This window comes from Onychomys torridus, chromosome 4, assembly GCF_903995425.1.
Source record: "Onychomys torridus chromosome 4, mOncTor1.1, whole genome shotgun sequence".
In the NCBI taxonomy this organism is placed as follows: domain Eukaryota; kingdom Metazoa; phylum Chordata; class Mammalia; order Rodentia; family Cricetidae; genus Onychomys; species Onychomys torridus.
Window position 1 is genome coordinate 126,918,778 of NC_050446.1, and position 24,242 is coordinate 126,943,019.

General features: G+C 50.8%; 1 protein-coding gene across 5 annotated transcripts in view; it reads right to left on the bottom strand.

Moving 5' to 3' along the window:
- Positions 1-24,242, bottom strand: part of Nfatc2 (nuclear factor of activated T cells 2) — a 128,853-nt gene that overhangs the window by 36,577 nt on the left and 68,034 nt on the right. For all 5 annotated transcript variants that reach the window (XM_036184682.1, XM_036184684.1, XM_036184680.1 and 2 more), the window contains exons 4-6: positions 22,126-22,328; positions 20,902-21,074; positions 9,592-9,732 (exon numbers count right to left, since the gene is read on the bottom strand). In XM_036184682.1, the coding sequence (XP_036040575.1) occupies positions 9,592-9,732; positions 20,902-21,074; positions 22,126-22,328 (517 nt within the window). The remainder of the gene's footprint in view (positions 1-9,591; positions 9,733-20,901; positions 21,075-22,125; positions 22,329-24,242) is intronic.

The following is a 24,242-nucleotide window of genomic DNA, read 5'->3' on the forward strand; positions in this document are numbered from 1 at the left end:
AAGATGGGGATGAGGGGATCAACCCAGCAGACGTCACAGGCTTTGAGTATCCTCATTAGGTGACCTTACCAGAGTGCACAGAGGAAGGGAGGAGGGATGGAGTGAGGGATGAAGCGAGGATGGAGAAGACGAATAGATGGACAGAAGGATGAAAAGAGGGGTGAGTGGACAGAAGCAGGAGAGCCAGGTGGGAGACAGAGGGATGGGTGGATAAACGGACCGACAGATAGACAGATGGACAGGACTAGAGATAGTGCTTGGTTAGCAGAGTGACTGTCATGCCCAGGTCCTAAGTATTGACGCCCAGTACTGCGTAAACTGGGCCCAGTGGCACATGCCTGAAACCCCAGCACTCAGGAGGCAGAAAGTAAGAGGATCAAATGTTTAAAGCCATCAGCTACATAGTGAGTTCAAGGCCATCCTAGGCTGTGTGAGACCCCGTCTTAAACAAACAAACAAACAAAACAGATGGACAGAAGGAGGGAGAAATGGGGAGGAGAGAAGGGAAGGGGGAAAGGAGGGGAGGAGGGGGAAGGGGAAGGTAGAGGGACAGAGGAGCAGACCTGTGACTCTATGTCTGCTGGCAGCTCAGCAGGGGTAGGGAGGGGCTCACAGGAAGCAGCAGGCCTGGGGAAGGGGGCTGAGCCCCAGCTATCTGTCTGGAAGAGGGGATGGTGTCATCACACCCAGGAGGAGCCAGCCAGCTTTCATGAAGAGGAAGGAGACAGACACACAGCATTTGGGCCTTGAGCTGCTGCTGGGCTGGAGCGCCATGTGGAGGAAATCCAAGTGTCAGTTTACTCAGGAAACCAGGCCTGAAGCAGCCTGGCCCTGTCCTCAAGCTCCAGCTCAATGAAGGGTGCTGAAGTCGCCTCAGACTGCACTTTGATGGTTAACCAGCATAAAGAGCTGGTTACCAGCATAAAGAGCTGGTTACCAGCATAAAGAGCTGGTTACCAGCGTAAAGAGCTGTTTGCCAGGCAGACTCGGGGAGGCCAGAGGTGTCCCCTTAACTTAGGACCTCTGACCTGCTTGGACAGACTTACACGGTGCTGCAGATGAAGCCACTGCATTCCTACACCAAGCCTCTCTCCTGACCCCACTGGCTTGGCGGGGCTCGTCCCAGGCCACTGTGGCAGCGCCTCTTCCGTTTCTCAGTCTCCACTCACCCCTGTTCCTACCTACCCTCTAAAGATCATCTGAGTAATCTTGAAACAGTAGTCACATTACACACTCCACTGAAAACCTCCACCAATGTCCCCCTGCCTCAGGGACAAAACCAGACTCCTCTCCATGCCTACAAGCCCCAGAAGAGATGTCTCTCTCCAATGCTCCTCACCCCATGGTCCACAGAGCCCATCCCCATCAGGGTCTGGGCTCCTGGACAGATCCTCTGGCCTATGTCTGGCGTAAGACTCTTCGTGACTGAGTCTACACATCCTCCGTTCCCTCCTTTAGGCCACTGCTCAAAGCCATCTCTTCTGGAAAGTTCCTTTCTCATCTCTCTGCCTAGAGTTGCCAGATTTCACCAAAGAAAGAAGGGGATGCCCAGTCACACTCAGACTTTAGAACTGATTTCCACTTTCTGCAAGCACGCATGCTCCTCTCTTTGTTGCTATCTGGGATGCATGTAGGAGAGCAGCTCAAGGCTTGTCTGAGGGTCACAAGAAGCAAATGTCCTGCACCCTCAGCCTTTCTGCAGACTCTGTCATGCTTATAAACAAGCCTGAAGCGTCATCCCCCACCCCACCCAGGGCAGGGACTTTATCTGCCACGCTGCCCTTGGCACACAGTAGGTGCTCAATAAATAAATATCCAAGGGTGGATGTGAGTAGAGCCTGGGGGACAAGTGAGTAGGGGAGCCTGCCTTGCACAGAGGCCCTTTGTGCTCTGCTTTGCCGCCACCCCTGCTGCAGCCGCTGTTCTCCAAGCTGAGCATCATCTGTAGACAACTCTGCAGGCTGCAGACCCCAGGCATGTTGGGAACCAGGAAACTGGGGTTTGGGGCCCTGCCCTCCACTGCTGAGTTCTGTCACCTCAAGGAAGTCTGTGGATGGCGTGTGACTCAGCACCCCCATCCGTGGAGGGGAAAGGGAGGGAGCTGCCCTCACCCCAGCTCTGCTGGGCCCGGATGCCAGAATCTGAAGGTTCTCCATGTGAAAGGGAGATAATGTCTGCTGTGCCAGGATTCTGACTGCCAGGAAAGCAACAGGCCCTGCCTCATAGACTCCATGTGGAGAGGTCAGAACTCCCCCAGGAGGGCAGCTGATGCCTTCAGAGCACCCACTGTGTGCCTATACTTACAGTCGCCATCTCCTGATTATATTAAAACACCACTGACTCCATTTCAGAGTTTGGGAAAATGAGTCCCAAAGACACAGCAGAGGACAGACTGGGGATTTTGATGGGCACTCCAAAAGCTAAGCCACTGACCAGCAGGGTGGCTCAGAGGCTGTTGGCACCAAGGACAAGTTTTTAATTTTTTTTTTCTTTCTTATTATGTGTTTTCTATTTTTGAAGTTTTTGGACAGGGTATTATGGAGCCCAAGCAGCCAAGCTAAGGGTAACCTTGAACTGACCTTCCCACCTCCCCCTCCGAGGAGTGGCATTACAGGTGTGCACCAGCATGCCAGGATTAAAGATTAGCCAGTGCTGGCAATGGAACCCAGCGCTTCATGTGTGCTAGGCAAGAGCTTTACCAACTCAGGCACATCCAGTTCCCTCTTCCCAAGTGCTGGGATGAGAGGCATGTACCACCACGCCTGGCTCCATCAATTTCTGAGGATGCAAACCCTACAATTCAACTCAACCAGGAAACTCCTTCCCATGTGGCCGCTCCCCAAGATTCCACACAGAGTGAGGATGAGCCGTGAGGATGCATAGGTAAGGATGCCTCTCAGAGAAAGTGGCCCAGGTGGGAGAAGGGACAGTTTGATTCCCTCAGGAGACTGATCTGTGCAGGGAGGCAGGAGACTTGGGCACACATGCAGCTGTCTGAAAATAATGCACTTTCTGTCTCCAGTGAGGCTTCAGAGCTGCTGTCTGGCGTCTGTCTTTGGAGGGGGTTGAGAGAGGGTATGACACCGGCCTTGAGTGAGTCACCAGGGCAAAGGTCTCCTGAGCCTTAGTCATGCCGTTCAGCCTGGGGTCTGGTTTCCAGAGATCCTCCCCTGAGTACTGTTCAGAGAAGCCCACCCAAGCCTCCCGGCCATATCCCAAGAAGAAGAGCAGGTGCAGAGGGTGCTGTTGTCAAGGTACCTCGAATTCCCTCACCACGCTCATTCATGGAAAAATACTTTCTGAGCAAAAATGTTTCAAAATATATTTTAAGCACATACATAATTCTATTTATTAAATAAAGTCCAAGAGATACAGCCTTTGGGAACCTGGGGGCAATAAAGTGAGTCACGGCTGGCTTCAGTGACTCAGTGGGAACGAGGGGATTCCACCACCTACGCCTCCTCTTGAAAAAAAAAAAAAAACCATTTGCCTTCTCGACAGGTGATGGGAGCCTCTGCCATCAGTCTGCGCCAAGAAAACCATCCAACAAAACAAGAAACCCGCTTCAAAAAATTTTAGTTGTAGAGCTGAGTAATTCGATGTGGGCCTGTGTCCAGCCTACGCCCCCGCGGGACACAGAGAGCCCGGGAGTGGCTTGGCCAGGACCAGGGGCCTGAATCAAGAAGGACTTACCAGCTGAAGAATTCCAAACCCCTGTGTCACATGGAGGAACCTTCCAAAACACTGGATGTGCCAGCCTTGAGAGTCACTGGTAGCCATGGTAACCCTGTCTCCTCAACCACACTGCTTGTGTTTTTGTGTCCTTAGATTTTTTCCTGTTTTGCAATGTTTTGCTGGGACCCCCGACTTTGCCCAAAGTCAGAGGCCAGGGGCCAGGGTTCCTAGCGAGGGCAGGAACAGCCTGCTTCCCAGTCTGACCTTCCCTGGAAGGCTATGCATCTTTTATTTTGCAGAACACATGGGAACAGAACTGTCCCTGGTCATTCTCTTGATTTCTCTCTGACATGACGGGAGAAATCACTCTAGAGCTCAGGGAAATGGTGGTCTAGGATTCCAGATCTTGCTCCAGTTGAGGGCTAACCCAGGGTCCCCTGTTTGATATCTTTGAACCTCAATCAACTTGTCTGCAAAATGGGGACAGCACAGGCACTTTTCAAGGCTGGAGGGACAACAAAAGGGGGTGCTACTTTCTTTCAGCACCACACACACACACACACACACACACACACACACACACACACCACACTTACTATGTATGCACAGAGACTATTCTATAAATTGAGCGTGCAGTGGCAAACAGCAAATCCCTGCTCCCAAGGAACCAACAGTCTAGTGTGGGAAGCAGGGGACAGAGACAGCAGATAGACAATGAAGTGCTGAGTGCCACCTGGAGAACAAAGCATGTCTGTGAGACAGGACAGGGTACACTGGGTTAGGGGTTGAACCACGAAGGTTTGAGCAAAAACACCGCTCAAGGAAAGTGGTTTCTAAGTGATAGGAGACACTGTGTGTGAAGGAACAGGGAAGAATGTCACAAAGCCGGTGGCATGTGCCAAGGTCCTGGGGCATGAAGGAGCACGGAGCATCTGAAGACAGAATAAAGAGAGTTTCTCTGCAGCCAGGAAAACCAAGGGGAGAGAGGATCAGCTGAGATCAGAAAGATGAGCAAACACAGTCTCACGGGTCCCTGCAAGTCCTACGAAGAATTAAAAATAGGATCGAAACACATAATGATCCTTATTATGGCTGCTGCTATAAATAGAACCACACTTTCCAAAACACGGGGCTCTCCTAACTCAAGCACCCATGGCCCCTCTCCTCAGTGTTTTCCACCTCCTCAGCTTGTCCTCTTGATGGAGTGGAAAGTGCCAAGCCCATTTTAGTGGACAGCTATAAAAAGCATGCTGAGGCTCCCGGTGCTGATGACCAAACTCTGGGGCTAATATTAGCCCGAAGCTGTCACCTTTCCTAATGAGAACAGCAGCTGGGATTCCCCTGCCTTGGAAAACTCCGGCCGCCCCACCCTGCATGCAGTGCCGACTAGCCAAGTGTCCATGGAGATGGACACAGGATCGGTTTTGGAAAAACCAACTTCAGTTACATGGATCCCCCTTGCAGGAGGTGAACCCTTGGGGTCAAAAGAGCAGGCTGTGCACCTTGCAAATTATCAAGGCCCCCCTGTCATGAGAGGAGCCACATACCCCTCTCAGGGAAGCCTACTTCTTGGGGGATACTCAGGGTGCCTCAGAAGGCCTCGCTGGTCCCTGAGATCCTGGAATTGGTGTGAAAGACTCTCGGTGATGAAACATATTATACCAACAACTCAGCAGAACTCAGGGTTCTCCATCACTCAACTTGGTTTAAGCCCATGCTTTGGGGATCAAGAAGGATCTTAGAGCAAATCAAGCCAGATCTGCACTTTTATAGACCCTGGAGCCACACTGCCTGAACCACAGGTACCAGCTGTGTGGTAGTCATTATGTCATCTAATCTCTGTGCCTAGTCTCACTGCAGAACTTGGGGAAGAGTAGCTCATTTGGAGGGCTATCATGGGACTAAGACTCTGGTCTAAGCAGATAGCAAATGCTTAGACCAGAGCTTGGCTCAGGATGAGTGACTGTTGCTTTTGAATGTCTCTTGGCTCTCTAGGTGAACACTTGGCTTTGTTCTTCCCTTGCAAAGTGTCAAAACAAAAGGAAAGAATGGTTTATTCAGCTTCCAATGATGGGTCACAGTCCATCTTTTCATGGAGGTCACAGACAGAGGCAGGAGCCTGAGACAGCTGGTCACCCAGCTCACGTTTTATGAACATTCTCAATGGACTCAGCACTGTCTGTGTACAGAGCCCAGCCTGCTCCCTCCTATCTTCTCGACTCCACAGAATGGTGATCACCTGAATTTGACCAAAAGAAGTCCTTTCTCAGAGAGGTCCAGTAGTCCACCCAGGGAAGGATGGCACCAAGCTCTGACTGCTTTCCTTTCTGCTGTTGTGATAAAATGTTTTGATAAAAAGCAATGCAGGAAAGAAAGGGTTTATTTGGCTTCCAATTATGGGTCAGAGGCCATCATTTCATGGAGGCCACAGAAGCAAGGGCCTGAGACAGCTGGTCACCCAGCATCCATAATTAAGAACAGAGAAATAAGTGCAGCCATGCTGCCTGTTTGCTTTTTATGGGCAGGCAGCCTTTGTTTGTTTGTTTGTTTGTTTGTTTGTTTGTTGTTTTTTACTTCTGTGCCTAAGGGATGGTGCCACCCATAATGACTGTGTTCTCCCACATCAGAGTGATTCTCCACAGACATATCAGTTAACCTGATCTAGACAATTCTTCATTAAAACTCTCTTCCTCCAAGTGATGGTGGCACACACCTTTAATCCCAGCACTCGGGAGGCAGAGGCAGGCAGGTCTCTGTGAGTTGGAGGCCAGCCTGGTGTACAGAGTGAGATCCAGGACAGCCAGGGCTGTTACACAGAGAAATCCTGTCTCAAAAAAAAAAAAAAAAAAAAAAAACCAAAAAACTATAACAAACCACCTCTCTTCCCAGGTGGTTCCAGGTTGTGACAAGGTGGCACTAAAAACTAACCATCACACAGTCTGACCTCAAAGACTGGGCTTGGGACCATGGGACCTTGGGACCTGGGCTTGGGACCATGCAGCTGGCAGCCCCATCCCCACCTCCTAAACTTGTCCAATCCAAACCCACACAGGCAACATGTGCCTCACACAAGGTATGTGGCCAGAGCTCTGAGGAGGCTGGAGGGCCACAAAGACAACCACAGGTGTTCAATGACAGGGCACGTGATTCCCATGTGTCCCCAACTCCAGGGGCAGGACTGATGAGCCAGTTCACAGAGGGAAACCAAACCACAGGCTGAGGCTACATGTATCTATGGGTGAGGGCCCCGACCTTGATCATCAGCTTAATAATAATGGCATAATAATAACTCAGCATGCTGACTTAGGTGCGAAATGTGCCATTATGATTATTCCCACTGGGTCAACTTGACTTTTCAAGGCCAAATGCTTCTGATGGTGAGGTCAAGGTATGGATGGCTCTGGAACTCAAGAGAGCTGCACAGTAGCCAACTGTTGTGGGGTAACCCTTTTGTACACTGTGAAGATGGGTCGCTGTTTAACCTCATCTGCCAAGGCACCTTCTGATGGGTTTAATGAAGAGCTGAATGGCCAATAGCTAGGCAGGAGAGGCTAAGTGGGACTTCTAGGGAGAAAGGGGAACTGGGGGAGGGGGGGAGATGAGAGATTTGCCAGCCAGACACGAAGAAAGTGGGATGTACAGTATGGAGGAGAGGTAACGAGCCACATGGCAGAATGTAGATTAATATAAATGGGCTAATTTAAGTTATAAGAGCTGGTTGGGAACAAGACTAAGCTAAGACCAAGCTTTCATAATTAATAAGAAGTCATTATTTGGGAGCTGGTGGTCCAAGAAAAGTCTAACTACAGCCAATACCTAAGTCGGCGCTCATTGCTTTCAGCAAGCAGTTCATTGAAGCTATTGACCCAGACATCCAGGAACTCACTGGCAGCCCCCAGCAGGAGGGTCTCAGTAGGTTCCATCTTCCCATCCTTTCTTAGATGTCTCTATCAATACAGAGGCTCTGCCACCTTGGACCCGAGTGACAAAACGTTTGTGTCTTATTAGCTTGTTCCCCTCATGATGCTGTAAAGCCACATTTGTCTTGTCAATATCACAGCAGGACTGAGGATAGTGTCCTGATCCTGGAGATGCAGCCAACCTAGAGAACGTGCTGTTACCTGGGCATTTACAGTTCCTGTTACTAAAATTCACTAAAGGCAGCCTGTTACCTCAGCATACTGCGATGGTTAGTATTGTCCACTTGACAAAGATCTAGAGTCAAAGAGGCAAGTCCCCAGGGGTGTCTGTGAGTGGTGATCTAGACGAGGTTAAAGGAGAACCACTGCCTGACCAAATTAGAAGAAGAAAGGAACTGAACACTAGCCTCAGGACTCCGAGTCTCCTGACTACAGATGTATTGTGACCAGCTGCTCGTGATGGGCTTGACCCTTGAACTGTGAGCCAAAGCAAACCCTTCCTTTAGCTGTTTTTGTTAAGGTAGCCATCACTGCAATGGAAAAAGTAACCCTTGGGCCCAAACCAAACAGACCCATGTCTCTACCCAGGTTACACACTCTCAATAAAAAGAAACAGGCTGATAACGCACTGCAAGACGTTATCACAGTGTGATATGCTGTGTCGGTTTAAACCCAGGTTCTGAAAGACCAGAAAGCATCAGCACAAACGTTCATGCAGCCAGAAAAGCACAAGTTAAACTATAGACTCAAAAATGTGTCCGTGTAAGCAGAGAGTCTTGGTCAGCAGAGCCCTGTGGGTAGTAAGTCAGCCCCTGCCTCCTGCCTGCTCCCCATCTATATGAGCATTCCAGTGGGACGCATGAGTTTGTGACAGGGAGCAGGTTATTTGCCCTTGTCTTGGGGTCTCCTAACACTCACTTATGTTCTTTTCCTACCTTTCCAGTGGCCTCTAAGCCACCTGTTGCTGATTCACCACAAGGGTCAATTCTGCCTGTCAAGACGAACTGGGCAATGCATGATTGCATGGATTTCAGTCATCAGGACTTGGGCAGATTTCAGACCACGAGGTGAGGGAGTCAGGGATGCTGGGAACATGCTCTGCTCACAGCCGGCCCCCTGCTCTTGTCCAGCAATGGTATCAACGGTGACTGGGAAAGGACATGACCTTATATAAGCCCCTCCCACCTGGGGACAGGCTATATTGTCACTTTTACTTTCACTTCCGATCCCAATGTATCTCCTGTCCCCACAGCCACCTGGACACAGGCGCCTCAGATCGCCACACCTATTGCTCAGACCTCAGGCTTTTCACAGAATTTGCTCTGCTGTCCCCTCCCGCTGCTGCGACAGCGATGGAGCTTCCCAAATCTGCTTGCTGCTCTCCCCGTCCCCACTGGGGACTACCCAGTGAGTCATCTAATCACAGAATCTAACAGACACCTCAATGCTACCCTTAGCCAGGCTCTGCCACTCCATCTATACCGCATGGCTGTCCACTCCCAGACACCTTGCCTTGGATAGATGAGACCCTGGTTTGTCTAAGGAGGTCCAGAGTTCATCAGACCCAACATTCCAATTTCCAAAAGGGGACCCACATTCCAGCTGAGCCTCTTCCCACACTGCTTCTCTTATGCAACAAACCTCAGTAACAAAGTGTCCACTTTACAATGACCTAGACACCCCAATGCCCACCTCAGAGCTGCAAAGCACTCGGTTTCTCCTCTTAGAAATAGGAAAAGGAAAAGGTATTTTTAAAAATGTTTGCCTATGTGAGGAAAATATATGAAAACAAAAACAAGGTTGATGAAAGGGGACAAGTTCAGTCTCCAAGGAAGCATCCAAGGACCAATTCAAGCATGCCATCCACATCAGCAGTGACCTGTGTGGCTGTGGTCACAGGGGAATGAGCCAGAAGAAGGGGAAGTTACCCAAAAGGCTGAGTGTGGTGTGAGGCTCACTTCTGTCTGGCTCAGAGAAGCAAGAGAAAGCGACTGACCTGTGGTCTTCTCCATGAACACAACCTTGGACTCCGCTGTGAAGTTCTGGCCTGTGAGGATCATCTGCTGGCCCCCATAGACCAGGCAGCTGTCCACGTCTTGTCTCTCCACCATGGGCAGCTCGTGGGCAGAGCGCTGAGCTGAGGGCAAGAGGGAAAAGATACACTGTGACCCAGAGGAATCTGCTCCAGAGATGCAGCGGAGAGGCGGGGATTGGAGACCCAAGTGGGAACCTCCAAACATTATATCCTTGGAAGGGCCACAAGTCACTTAAGCCAACTTGCTCTCACTTTGCTCTGCATGCATGAATCCAGGCAGTCTTCCCTGCAGGACAGGCAGGAACAGGATGGACTGGGTCTTCATGCTCCTTTGTGCATAGACAGGCCCAGTCCTCACAGTCTCCACTGCTCAAGTTACTTCTTCCTTACACAACCCAGACTCACAGAACCCTGGGAGCTGAGGGCACAGCCAGCTGAAGTTTGAGGGTGATTCTTACTGTAAATTGTGTACTCCAGGATCTGCCCCCCATGGCTTCATTTTCTAGAGGTCCCCCTCCATCACTATGTTCCCACCATTTTTCTAGAACTTCTAGAGCTTTCCAGCTCTCTCTCTGTCTTTCTCTCTTAGATAGATAGATAGATAGATAGATAGATAGATAGATAGATAGATAGATAGATAGATAGACAGATAGACAGACTGCATGCATGTGTGTGTATTTTGCTGTGCTTGAGAGTGGAACCCAGATCCCCAGGCATGCTAGGTAAGCAGTGTACCCCTAAGCCCAGCCCTTGCCACCTCTTAGGCGCGCTCCCCCCCCCACCTGCCAGCATCTGTGCTCTCCTGAGCTCTTTGCCCCTCCCTGAGTGGGTGATTCCTCCCTCATCACCTCAGACCTCACCCAGTCTGGCTTCCTCCCAGAGGTTCCCTGGGCCACACTCCCCCTTCTTTGCCCCCCACCCCACTCCCTCCCCTGCTCCCTCCTGCTTAGCCCTTCTCTGGAGAAGGGCTCACTTTCAGACACCCTATGGGAGCTGTCCTCAGCCCCAGGAGAGAGGTGCTGGAGGTGGCCGAGTGCAGGCAGGCAGGTCTTTCCCATCTCTGCTCCTCTCTACCCACAGCGAATGAAAGCTGAGGCAGTTCTCTATGGGCACACCATGCTCAAGTGCTCACAGCAGCCTTCGGAGGAAGCAGACAGCAGAGATTCACTTTCAGCTATGTACAGGACCCCACCTGACTGAGACGGGAACCCTCCTCAGCAGACCCAGCACCCAGAGCCACCCCTCAGCCCTTTGTGGGACGCAGGCTGCAGGAGACAATGAATAGAGACAGGTGCAGCCCCAGCCAGGTGACCAAGGAACTTCTGCGGCAGCCAGGTCCCGCCCACTCCCTTAGGCCCCTCCCTCTCTCCCTTCCTCCCTCCACAGCCCTGCCTTCCTGGTGAGTCAGCTTGAGCGTCTGGCTCTTGTCCTACAGCTTAGGGCTGGGCAGAGGGCCAGGTCTTTCCATGCCAGGGCCCCCGGACCTCCCCATCCCCTCCCCATCCGGGAGCCAGGAGCCAGCCGGGAGGCTGAGCAGCAGCCTTGTGAGGCCCAAACTTAACCCTTTCCTTCCATGTTAGGGGACATATTACCCTCTTCCTCTGTCCCCAGGGCTGAGGAGCCATACTGAGTAGCAGGTGCACTTAGGGATTTCCAAGGCTTCCACCCACTTCCTAGTGACTTGCCCAGCCCCGTGGTCCTGATGCCTGGCTTGGTGCTCAGAAGCAACACCGCACCCCATCGCCTGTGGGCTCTGGGACGTGTTGAGGAGCCAGGGATAAAACTGCTAATTCCTCCCACATGAGTGAGCTATTAAGCCTGTCTTTCAGTGTGGAAGCCCCTGACTTTCTAACTGAGCAACTGCAAAGGCAGGTTTACTAGCAGTGAAAACAGCAGCTAGCTGCAGAGGTGGCTTCTTATACTTGCCTTTCATGGGGTGGGGGGGGGGTGGGGTGGTCGGGGCTGCTGGCACTGGAGATGCCAGCAAGAGCCACCCCTCCCATTTTACAGGTGGAAAACCTGAGTCATTGCTACTGGGGAGGCCAGCCAAGGGCTTGCAGTCAGCCAGGCCAGGGCCAGGCTGGGCGAGCTCTCCGAGGGGTGGGAGCCTTGCTGTGAATCACCAGCACAGGTCTGGGGCAGCCTCCTCTCTGCACAGCTCCAGGTCCACTGCAGGCAGCAGCAGCCACCTGGACACATGTGCAGTGCTGGCTTCCTCCTTCAGCACTGTGGGGATGGTGCCTTTAACAAAAGATGTGAAGAGAGCAAGGCAGCCTCCTGGAGGCCTCAGGTGTGCCCAAGCCTTCTGAATGGGATGGAATGGGAAAAGCAAGCATCTGACTCCTCCACAGGCCCTCTGCACACACGTGCAGGCTGACGGGAACACTGAGCAGAACACCTTTGTAATGTAGATTCTCAGCCTCAGTGTCTCCAACCTTGGGCCTGATCCTTCTTTACTGGGGCCAAACTGTGCACGACTGGATTATTCAACAGCACCCTGAATCTCTGGTCTCTTCCCAATAGATGCCAGTAGTGCCCCCACCTACCAGCTACGAGACCCCAAAATGTGTGCACACATGGCTGGTGTCCTCTGGGGAAGGAGGGACATAAAGTCACCCCTAAGAGTGACAGCTGTAGAGATTCTGACTTAAGAGCCTGGGGGGGGGGGGTCCCTGCTGTGATCATTTAGAAGACAATCCTAAAGATCCCAGATGGCCGCAGTCATCATTGCTGTAGGAGATGGGGGGGGGCATCCTGCATCTGCCACTTTTTGCCTTGATGACTCTGGGGACAAGTCAATTCACCTGAGTCTCAGAGGGCTACTCTGTGGCATCATAACAGTGCTTGCCTCATGGGTAAGCTTCATGCAGATGCCGTGTTCACAAAAGACACCAAGAGCACAGCTGCCAAGCTGTCTCATCTCAACCAGTGTCCAGGTGGGTATGCGAGGGACAAAAGATGGCATGTCCTTTCGGAATATTAACCAGCCAGAAAAAAGCTCAACATAGAAAAGGAACTGGGCACTACAGGACAAATTTAATGTGGTCTGTGGCAGTTATTAAGTTAACCTCTTAATAAGATGTAATGTGCACTACTGTCCACTATTTGGTACAGTGACTCCCTTTACGGGGTGGGTGACATTTGTCCAACGCATGCTCAGCATGCAGGAACATTCAGTGCTGAGCTCAGCATGGGCTCGGGATGCGCAGCTTCCTAGGAGACACCAGTGTGGTGTGGTCCAGGCGTTCACACCAACGGTCTTCAATTCTTCTCAGAGACTCCCGACCCTAAGGCAGGTTTGCTGACTCTAAGCACAAGGGCTTCCTAAAGAGGCCTCCCAGAATCTGCAATGCCATAAGGTTGAAGCAGTGTTTAATAAAAATCCAGAGGAGCCTGGCCACTCCCTAGGGCCCTTGTCTCTTAGGCAGAGGCCAGAAGTATGTATTTTGCCCATCTTCTTACATGGCTTCTCACACATGTTGCGGGGCTCAGTTCCACGTGGCAGAGGCCACCTGAGGACAGGGGATCTCCTCCCCGGCAGTACCCTAGTCCTTGGAGAACCCCTCAGCAAAGCAAAGCAGTCCAATTAGCCTCCAAATGAGGAACTGAGAGAAGGTGAGTGGCAGCTAGAATCACCCTCCTGAGGCCCACAGTTCTACCTGATGTAACTTCCACCAGCTACTGCTGCTAACTGGAACAACAGGCAGGACAGAAGGGGGCTCCCGGAAGTCCTGGGTCTCCTGGGCTTCCCGCCCCACGCCCCACTGCTCCCATCAACCCCTGGAGCTCCCTTCAGCTCTTTAGAGATTCCAAGCCATCCAAATGCTCCTGACTGTAGTTCTCTAACCAAACGCTGTCCGGGGTTCAAATCCACCCTGGTGGACTGGCTCCAGCTTGGGGGCGATCCGAACCCAGGCTCCGGCTTAAGCTTCCGAGTGGGCCCGGGCCTCGATGCTGCCCCCTCCAGTTTCTGGCACCTCATAAATTGTCTCGGGGTCCCGTATTTTTACAAGTTCTGAATCCACCGGGCGCAGTGGTTCATTTTTCCCAGTGCCAGTGCTGACCCGCAGCCAAGCAGTGAACACCTCAGAGCTCTGGAAAACTCACGGGTCCATTCCCACGCCTACAGGGGTGAGTGGCCAAAACCAAACTCTGCCCAGGAGCCTCTAGAGGGAGACAGGAAAGGCTGGCTGGGGAAGGTGTCTCTGCAGAGCCAGGATTCTGTTAGCATGGGACAATTACTGCCACAGAGGGGACCTTGGGTCCTGGCATGTCACAAGTATGTTTTTTATATTGTACGATGCACATAGCACTAAGAGATAAGGGCCCTTTGTCAGTACAAGGATGCTGCAACGTGGCTACAGAGTCCCAACTATAGCTTGACAACAGCTAGCATGGGGCCTCAGCAAATGCCTCCATCTCTCTGGGCCTTTCTTTGCACGGGTGTTAATTGCATTTACTTTTATTGCTAAATGTCATGAGCCCAAGAAGCAGAGTTGAGGACATTCTGTCAAGGGACACACTTGGAAGCTTGTGTGTCATAGGGGCAGACAAAAAGGATTTGGACCCGGGATGAAGGGCTCAGACTGAGCCATTGGGAGAACACTGTGGGAAGCTGTCACCCAGTACAGGCCAGAGGCGCCTCTGCCTCCCCAGCAATGGTCAATTGGCCCAAACTGGCCTCCCCTGAGTGTGGGACCCCTGATTATAGGACCCCAGGGCCCTGTCTTGGAATGGCAGCCTGGCACAGTAGATCCAGGCTGGGCCAGAGGGAGCTGTTGTATTCAGCCCCAGGTTCACTGTGACCACTCACTACGACTTCCCTGAAGCTTCTCCTCTAGGGAGGATTGTGCTACCATGTGACCTCGGAGATCTCAGCCTCCTCATATAGAAAGGGGGACAGCACGTACCCTACAGAGAGGTTCCTACCTGATCACCCTATCCACATGGCACCCATTCGAGACTACACTCTGTTCTTTGTATTTCCTGGCCTGACCTTGACTTTTCTCCTTCCCATGCCATGGACATTCTCAAACATCTCTGCATTTAATAAGATTCTCCCCAGAGGCTGCATGAACCCCAGTTGATTGATGGGTTCCCTGGTCACTGAGGGACCCATGCTACTGAAACACAGAAGAGATCCAGGGCTTTAGTTCCTTCTTGTGCAAGCTAGGGGTACAGGAAGCACCTTCAGCCTTTGAGGGGATGGGTTCTGAGGATCAGGCCTGCCTGGCTCACTGGTACATGGCAGTGCTCAGCAAATATGTCCCAATATTTCTGGATGAGGAAGCAAGGGGCCGATGGGGTGATGAGGCTGGAGAGGAGCTGGCACACGCAAGTCCGTGGGCACACTGTGGGCAGTCTGTCAAGGGTGGTTCTGCCTGCCTGTTCCCAGGTGGCTGGATCAGGAAAGGACTAGAATGTGTGTGTGTGTGTGTGTGTGTGTGTGTGTGTGTGTGTGTGTGTGTGTATCCACCCAGGTCCAGGCTCCCAGCAAAACAGTTCTCTTGGCAACTTCTGCCAGGTTACCCACTCCTCCCCCACTGGTAACCTGGTTTCTCCTGAGTGGCAGGGTGTGTGGCCCACTGTGCTTTCCTGAGGTAGCTTGTGTTTGCTGAAATCTCACGTGCACCTGCTGTTTCCCAGGCTGTGGTCTCCCTGTGATGATGTGGCAACAGCCAGAGGTGTGATCCAGTCTGCTTTGTAGGGCTCCAGGGATGGTCGCAGGGGACCTGTCCACTCTGGATCAGTATAGGGGAGGGTTACAACTGTGATCATGATCATGCTGTCCTGTAATACACCTGCATTAACCACACACCAGCAAGTGGGGGCACTGTAACTACTCCTATTTTAAAGATAGGGAAAACAAACGAGGCATGGGTCATTAAGTAACTCCTCTGGGAGAGGCTGGATTTGAACCCAGACCTCTGGGTCCTGAACAGTCTCCTAACCACCATTCCAAACTCTTCCTACCCTTCCGTGGCCCCTGCTGTTGCTCAAAGTGGCCTCTGGTCGCTGCTGACAAGTCTCCTGGGCAGCAGAGGCTGACAAAGGCCTGGCATGTGTGCCCTCTCCCAGGGTACAAATTTCTCAAAGGAGACACGCAAGCACTCTTCAGTGGGAAGTAAAAATACATAAGCGAGAATGTGTGATAGCCAAGGACCCAGCAACACTTTCTCAGGGTATTTACCAGAAAAACGAAAGCCTTTGTCCACAAAGGGGTGCTGATATCTTTACCCTGACACCCACGCTGTGGGACAGGCCAGTACCCACTGCTGGTAACTAAGCCATTGGATTCCTGCAACTGAGCACTGCTCAGCCATCCACAAGGGCAAACTGCAATCAAGTAGCAGAAACAGGCTCAGATACCGCGAGAAAACAGCAGGACCCCAAACACACAGCCTGCGCCTCAGTCCTTCACAAAGCGCAGAGCCTAACGCCCATCATGATGACAGACAGCCAATCTGTGACTGCCTCTCTGTGCCACCTGGCGAGAGGCAGCAGCTGGGGGGGCTGAGAGGGTCTTGACAGAGTCAAGCGCTCTGTGCCTTGGTTGGAATGGTGGCGACAAGTGTGTCCGTCGTTGCCAAGTCACTCAACTAAAGGACACATCGGTGCACCTCCTGTTTCTTACACTTCGATGGGAACGCATATGTCAGAGACAAGCCCAGGCCTCCTCCCACTCTGCAAAAGGAACAAAGTGAATCCATGGTGCATGCTGTGTGGGCAGAGCCTGGCGCACAATTGCTTTAGGCATTTCCTGAGCTGTGGTTGTGAAGATGAATCCACAGGTCTTGAGCAGGGCTGTGGAGCGTCACAGACAGAGTCCGCAAATGTCAAGGCTGCCTCGTGACCCCTGGGAAGCCTCTGAAGGCTTCTTCCCCCACTTCCTCAATGTCCTAACTAGTCGTAGAGGCCTCTGGGCTTAGTGACACTTTCTCCACCAGGAGCCTGTGAGTGAGGAGTTAGCCGGGAACGTCACAGGTTCTCTGCATCCTCTTCAGACTCTTGGGGGCCTCCTTAAGTCTGCTTCTAAGACCACACCCTAATGGAGACAGTGTGTGTGTGTGTGTATGTACTAGTGTATGCATGTGTATGCATGTGCAAATATACTTGTTTATGTATTTTTGTGTGTGTATGTACACATGTAAATATGTGTTTTATGTGTGTACATATATACACATATATGTATTTATTCATGCTTTTGTGTGCATAGGTATGTGTTTTTGTGTGCATATGTATACATGTAAATGTATGTGTTTATGTGTATGTGTACACGTGCATAGGTATATATGCATTTGTGTGTGTGAATGTGTGTGAACAAGTACATGTATATATGTAAGTACTTAAGTGTGTATGTGTGCATATATACATGTATATATGTTGGGTTGTTTATATGTGTATATGTATGTGCGTGTGTATATGAGTGTACATGTGGGCATGTGTAAATATATATATATACATGTGTTTCTATGTATATGCACATGTACAAGCATGCACGTGCTATGTATGTATATACACATATGTATATTAAGTATATGTAGGTCTTTATACATATGTTTGTGCATTAGTATTGTTTATATGTGTGAATATGCATACATGCATGTGTGCACATGTGTTATTTATGTGTGTATATTATGTGTGTTATTTGTGCATGCATATGTATGGTGTTTGTGTATATGTATATATGCATATGTACATGCATTTTTTGACCCACATGAGTCAAGCCTGAGCACCCACCTGTGTGGAGCAGTCAGCAAACAAACTAAGAGGAAGAGGAGGAAGACTCGGCCCCTTGGGAACCGTGGAGCATCCAGAAGTGGAGGACCACATCAGAAAGGGCTAAACAGTGACCACCCACCCCGACCCCAGGCCTCACCTGACAGCCCAGAATGGGCTCATTCAGAAGCGGGATCTTTGCATGTGAGCAAGTTAAAAACTGAGTGAGACCAGAACCAGAGCAGAGATGGGGCCCAAGTCCTCATCAGTGGCAGACCTGAGGACACCCACAGATGTAGACAGGACCCCGAGGAGACAGAGGCAGAAACCTGAGCCATGCATACACAGAGGGGACTGCAGAGACATGCGTGAGGTGTGCCCCCCCCCCAACCCAGCAGTCACCTCACAGCACGCTCTGGTCCCACATCTAGGGAAGCACAAATATCTGAGGCTTAAAGCCGCTGCATGACAACCTCTCAGACAGCCCAAGATCTAGTCTAGGGAGAAGCCATGCTTCCCTACTGCAGAGGCAGAGTCATGGCGGCCACTGAGCAGGAGCCTGGGAAATGCCCTGACACTGAGAAACACAGATGCCAGGCTGTACAGCAGGGAGCTGCGGGCCCCCAAGGCTGGGGTCGGGCAGGAAGAACCACAACAGGTCACAAGACCACCGTCCAAACAGCAGTGTCCACCAGCATGTTCACAAACATGCGCTTGTTCCCCCGAGCTGGGGCACAGGGGCGCCTTTCCAAAATAAATAAGTTAGCCTTGTAAATACAGACCAGCCCACTGTTTTTCTTACCAGCTCATCCTCCCCAACAGTGTAAAGTCAATTAGACAATAAATATTTATCCTCCCCGTCTGTGTCCACAGGTGTGAGTCACTAATTGTCAATATGTATTCATTATCTCCCTACAGGCTATAAAACAAGCCAATCAGCCAAACTAACACGCACGGAGTGCCTTTACAGGGGTCAAGACTAGAACAAATCGGGCAACAGAGCCTAGAGAGGACCAGAAAGACAGTGACTGGCCAGCAGCTGAGGGTGGCTCACCAGGAAAACTGCATCCTAGAAGCCAGAAGAAGTAGTTTACAGAACTAGAAAGTTTGGAACTCCAGCTTTGCTACTGAGTAAAATGGTGAATCACTTTACCAAGAAAGGCTGGGTCTCCTTATCTGTCAGAAGGAGGAAGATGAGGTGGCTGAAACAGGTGGGGAACCAACAGATTTGCAAGGTTCAAAGGATTTTTGGATGCGTTAACAACTTTCCTGAAGGTGTGTGGTTCACCGAGTGACATCAGACACATTGAGTTGAGGAGGGGGCGGGGGACTGACAGACATCCTCTGCCCGCTACCCTGCAGCCCACCACAGTCCCACCCTGAAAGTGAGCTGCCTGCCTGAAAGAGGAGAGCCCTGTTTGCTCAGCACCCCCAAAACCCATGAAGGAAGAGTCTGTGTTTCCTTCTAGAACAATCCTGAGACATTCGAAACCAAACAGGATAGGGGTGGCTCCTGAGACAGAGAACAGGGGTGAGAAGGTGGCTGTGACCCTGGGTCTCTCCTTCCCTGCCGGTGGCTCTTGTCTCCCAGCTCTGAGGAAAGGCTCTCCAGCACCCCAGCTTTGCCTGGCCAAGCTGTAGGCTCCTGCTGGTCCTTCCCTAGTTCCCATTAGTACTGCCTGTGCCCTCTGACCTTGCTTCTGGCCCTGGTGGTCAGTCCTTCTGTACTTTCTTACAGTACATGGTCCTGCTCTCTCCTCTGTCCACTCACGGCTCAAGACCACCCAGATAAGTAGAAGCCTCCTGAAGGTTCTGCCTGGCTCTCTGAGTATCTTGAATTTACTGTCTTTTTTTAATCCACACTGCCCGTGAATGTTCCAGGGAAGCCAGAACCTAGGGCTTTCTGCGTGCTAAGAGCAAACTCTACCTTTGAGCCTTAGCCTTCCCCAATTGCCAGTTTAAGCCAGGAATTTTTTTGTTCCGGTTTACTCTTTTAAAAATGTAATTGGCCATACAGACCCTGTTTCCATGTGAGAAGATGGGCTGCTGTCAGTTCTCGGCTGCCTACTGAGAAGGACAGGGTCCCCTCTGGTCCCCAGTCTCCACTGCACCCTCCTGTCTGCTCCCACTCAGCCTCTTCTCTCGGTCCCACCCACAGCTAACAGCGAAGTCAGCTTTCACAAAGCCAGTAAAGTAACAAATGAGAGGTCTTGAAAGCACTGTAACTTGAAACATAATTGTAACATAAAGTTACCTTAAAGGCAGACTGGAAGAGCCGAATGAACAGTTTTTATCCCTGAAACAATGTTTACTTCCCTCTCCTTTATTCTTTGTTAAAAAAAAAAAAAAAAAAAAAAAAAAGACTGAACTTTCAAAAATGTTAACAGATACCTGACCCTGTGGCATAGACCTATAATCCCAGCTGCTCGGCAGGCTGAGGCAAGAGGGTTGAGAGTTCAAATCCAGCCTGGGAAACTCAGCAAGACCCTCTCTTCATTTTAAAAAAATGTTTTAAAACTATTGGAGATGAGCCAAGTGGTGGTGGTGCACACCTTCAATCACAGCATTCAGGAGGCAGAGGCAGGCAGATCTCTGTGAGCTCGAGGCCAGCCTGGGCTACAGAGTGAGTTCCAGGATAGCCAAGGCTACACATAGAAATCTTGTCTCAAAGGAGAAAAAAACCTGTTGGAGAGGTAGCCTGGTGGTAGAGCACTTGTTGAGCATGCATGAGGTTCTGGGTTCAATCTCCAGTACTGCACACGTGCACATGTGAAGCCTGGCAAAGCCCAGCCATGTGCTGTGCTCAGCATCTTTCCCAAAGTTCTTAGGAAGTCCATACCAGGCTTGTAACTTTTCTCTAACTTTATAACCATCTGTGGGGGTGGGCCCTTATCCTCACTAGACTATAAGCTTCTTGGGTACAGAGAATGTCTTACTGCTCTGTGGATGCCCCACACTTGGCATGACCCCTGACCATGACTCTACACAGGCCTCTGTCAGCAGGCAGGGACAGGAGGAAGGCTGGAGCACCACTACTGCCTGCATGGTTCTAGGGTTCCAGTCCCAGCCCCCCTTCTTCTGGGCATGGGCACTGGATACTCAGTCTTCAAATCTGTAAAATGGGTATAATGGCCCCAGCCAGTGGCCCGAAGCTGCTGTGAGAACACAGCCAGGTGCTTCCCACAGCATCTGTAGGGGCACAGTGCAAAGCCAATGCCACGATCATGAGCCTTGTTCGGAGGATGAAAGGAAAGAGGGGGGGGGGGTGTTCCAGGGACTTAATTGCAAATGTATCTGCACTTCAGAAGACCAACGCAATATTTAAACTATTTAAATAAGCTGTCCTTATTTTTTTTATTTCCCACGAAGTCACCAAAGTCTCCACAAAAGCAAATAGAAGGGGACACCAGTGCCTCCCTCAGTATAGTTTCTGCCCTCCTGGTCACCACAAACCAACTGTATGTCTTTGCAAGTCCCGTGATTCCTGAAGGCCACCTGCCCAGGGTGGACACTCTTGTGTGGCCCCTTTCCCAGCCCCGAGTTCTGACTTACAGCACTCAATGGGGTTGGACGCTGCCTGCAGGGAGATGATGCGGCCACTGGGCTCCGGGACATGCACGCGGAACACCAGGCGAACTCGTGTGTTCTTTCTGCCGATGTCTGTCTCGCCCTTCCGCAGCTCGATGTCAGCATTTCGAAGCTTCAGGATGCCTGCACAGTCAATGCTGCACAGAGGAGAGGCCAGGTCATAAGAACTGTCTCACTGAGCAGAAACGATCACCCACAAACCCACCTAAGGTGGTCAACCTAACACATCCTCCCGACAGCCAGGGTGGGGAATTGCTGAATTCTCCTAGGTATTATAACCAGGATGGTATACCGAGGGGTCAAATTTTAAAAAAAGAAAAAGAAAAAAAAAGGAAAAAAAGAAAAAGCTTTAAAGAGTACTTAGATCATCTCCTGAGTAGAGACTTTCTCTAGAGAAAATTTTCTCATCGAAGTTTCTATTCTCAAAAGCACCAGAAAAACTCAAGTAGGCAGCTGGTGGAACTGGCCAGGGCTATTCCACAAATATCAGAGTATCAAAGTCTCTTGAATTTACCAAACAAGAAAGCATGCTTGGTCTTTGGAAATGCACACCAAGGTCTCTAAAAGCCAAGGCGTGATCAACTGTGTCTCAAAGGACTCAGGGCCATAGCATGAGAGATGAAGGCAGGCGAAGACTAGGGAACGTGGACTCTGTTAGCAGTGGGGACGGCACAATTAGTGCCCTGTGATCTCGTGCCCTACCTCCCACAGCCTTTCTGTAGGCCTGAGTTTATTTCCTCATAAAGGTTCTCTGGTGCTGACACATGTGTGCCATGTGTCAGCTCTGGTCATGGGTAGAAAGAAGTGCAACATACATGACCTGTGTTGTCATTGAAAATTTTCTTTAGGTCCACTGATCTTGGGTTTTGTTTTTTTGAGGGAGGGTCTCATGAAGCTAGGGCTGGTCTGGAACTCAATATGTAGCAAACGATGGTTTTAGCTAAAAACTCCAGAGCTTCCTGCCTCCATGCACACTCCCGAGTGCTAGGATTACGGGTGTGTGTTGCCATGGCCAGCTTCCATAGAACACTTCTTAAATAGAAGAATCAAATGGGTGGCGCCAAGCTTGGACAGTCTCAGCCATGGCTGTTGTGGCACCCTCACAGAGATGCCCCCATCTGTCACTCGGGCCCTGTTTTACTCTCTCAGGAAGCCCCGTCCCGTGCACGCGTGCGCGCGCGGCCTTACGTGGCTCTCATGTTGTTCTTCGGCTCCAGTGGGATTTCCAGGACCTTGGTGGTGCCCACAATCTTCTCATAGCTGGTGGTGGTGACGGTTTTGCCGGTGATCCTGTGTACTTGGTAGAAGGCGTGCGGCTTAAGGATCCTCTCGTCAGCCGTCCCAATGAAGATCTGAAGGCCCAGGGGCTTGTTCTCCATGTAGCCATGGAGCTAAGGGAAGAAGAACAAACTCTTTCTTTCTTTCTTCTTATTTGGGGGGGGGGGGCAGCCTGCTCTAGTCTGACCATCGGAGAAGATCAGAGGAGTACGTGACCAGAAAAAGAGTGTGGGGTTACTGTGTGGCCTGGATGGCTGCATGACCAGAAGCAGCTTTGGTATCCAGCCAGAGCAGCTGTCCCAATAGGTCACATGGATCTCCTCTAAAATGGATGCTAAGGGGCTGGAGAGAGGGCTCAGCAGTTAAGGGTACTATCTGCTCTCACAGAGGACCCAGGTTCGATTCCCAGCATCACGTGGAGGCTCACAACCATCTGTAACTCCAGTTCCAGAGGGTCCCATGCCCTCTTCTGGCCTCCACAGGGACCAGGTACACATGTGGCAGATACAGGCAAAATACTCATATGCATAAAATCATATATGTATATGACTTTTAAGCAGCCACAGAAACAATATAGAACAGTCTTAATCACTGGCAAAGGGCTGGGAAAGTGAGAACAGAGAAGAACCTGAAGGCGCTCCCCCAACCGCCCTCCGGATCCATTGCCAGGCTGCAGGGGAGACTTGTGGCGGCAGGCTCCTCTTTGAGCATCTGCAGGAGGCTAGCAGCCGTTGGGGGAAGGAGAGACACTTCTTCAACAGTGTAGACTCTACAAGGTGCCCATGCTCCACGGACACAGCACTAATGACACTGGGTCATCAAATACGGAAGCAAACCAAGGGGTTTGGAGCAGGAGGGGACCAAGTGAAAGGGACAGGAGGAGGCAGCAAGGGTGGATATGATAAAAACACACTGTGCAAATGTAGAGACGCCATAATGACACCGACTAGTACGTGTAATCTACACATGCAAATAAACTGTTAGAGAACAGAGCGATATGAAAATAAATACGATGAAAAGCACAACTCCAGTGATTATCGAGAGAGAGAGAGAGAGAGACAGACAGACAGACAGACAGACAGACAGAAGAAAAGCACAACTCCAGTGATTATCGAGAGAGGTAATAGTGGTAGTGCCCACCTTTAATCCCAGCACTTGGGAGGCAGAGCCACGTGGATCTCTGTGAGTTTGAGGCCAGCCTGATCTACAGAGTGAGTCCCAGGACAGGCACCAAAACTACACAGAGAAACCCTGTCTCGGAAAACAAACAAACAAACAAAAGAGCTTTGGAGTTGCAGCACACAAATCTGACAATAGATGCTCCATGACCCAGTCATGCGCCCATCAACACACAACCTGGAGAGGCCTCTTGCATTCGGGAGGCAAGCGCAGGAAAGCTTGTAGACGAACAGAACACACTGGACTAGAGTGATGGGCCTGGACATCGCAACTCTACACAGCAGTTCAAAAAGTCTATTCCATGGACTGACCCCAAAAGATCCAAGATACATTGTTGGGGGTGGGGAATGAGAGCAGAGAGAGGGTTCCGTGGGTAAGGCGTGCTGGCAACCCTGATGACCAGAATTGCTCCCCAGGACCCACAACTCTCATGGCTTTTCCTCCAACATTCACAAGCAAGCTGTGGTTATAAATAAATGTGTTGGTTGTTTTTTTTTAAGGGAAAAAAGTGTCAAAACCTACAATTTATAAAACAATACAAAACATTTCTATCTATCTATTTATACATTTGTAGATGCAAGAGAAAAGGGTGTGGAATGAATCACCCCACACAGACTATGCTGTGATCCCCCCCCCCCCCCGGGAAGGAGGAAGAAGAATCCAAGACAGCAAGAGTGGCCAAAGAGGACGCTGATTTCATACTCCACGGCACAAGAGGAACAGATTGTTAAGTATACACTGAATAACAAAAGGCAAAGACATGCTGATCTGAGAATCTGGTCCTGAGTTCTAGCCACTTGCCAGCATCCTCTTTGATCCTTCTGTTCCCCTCCTACCCCACCCCATCC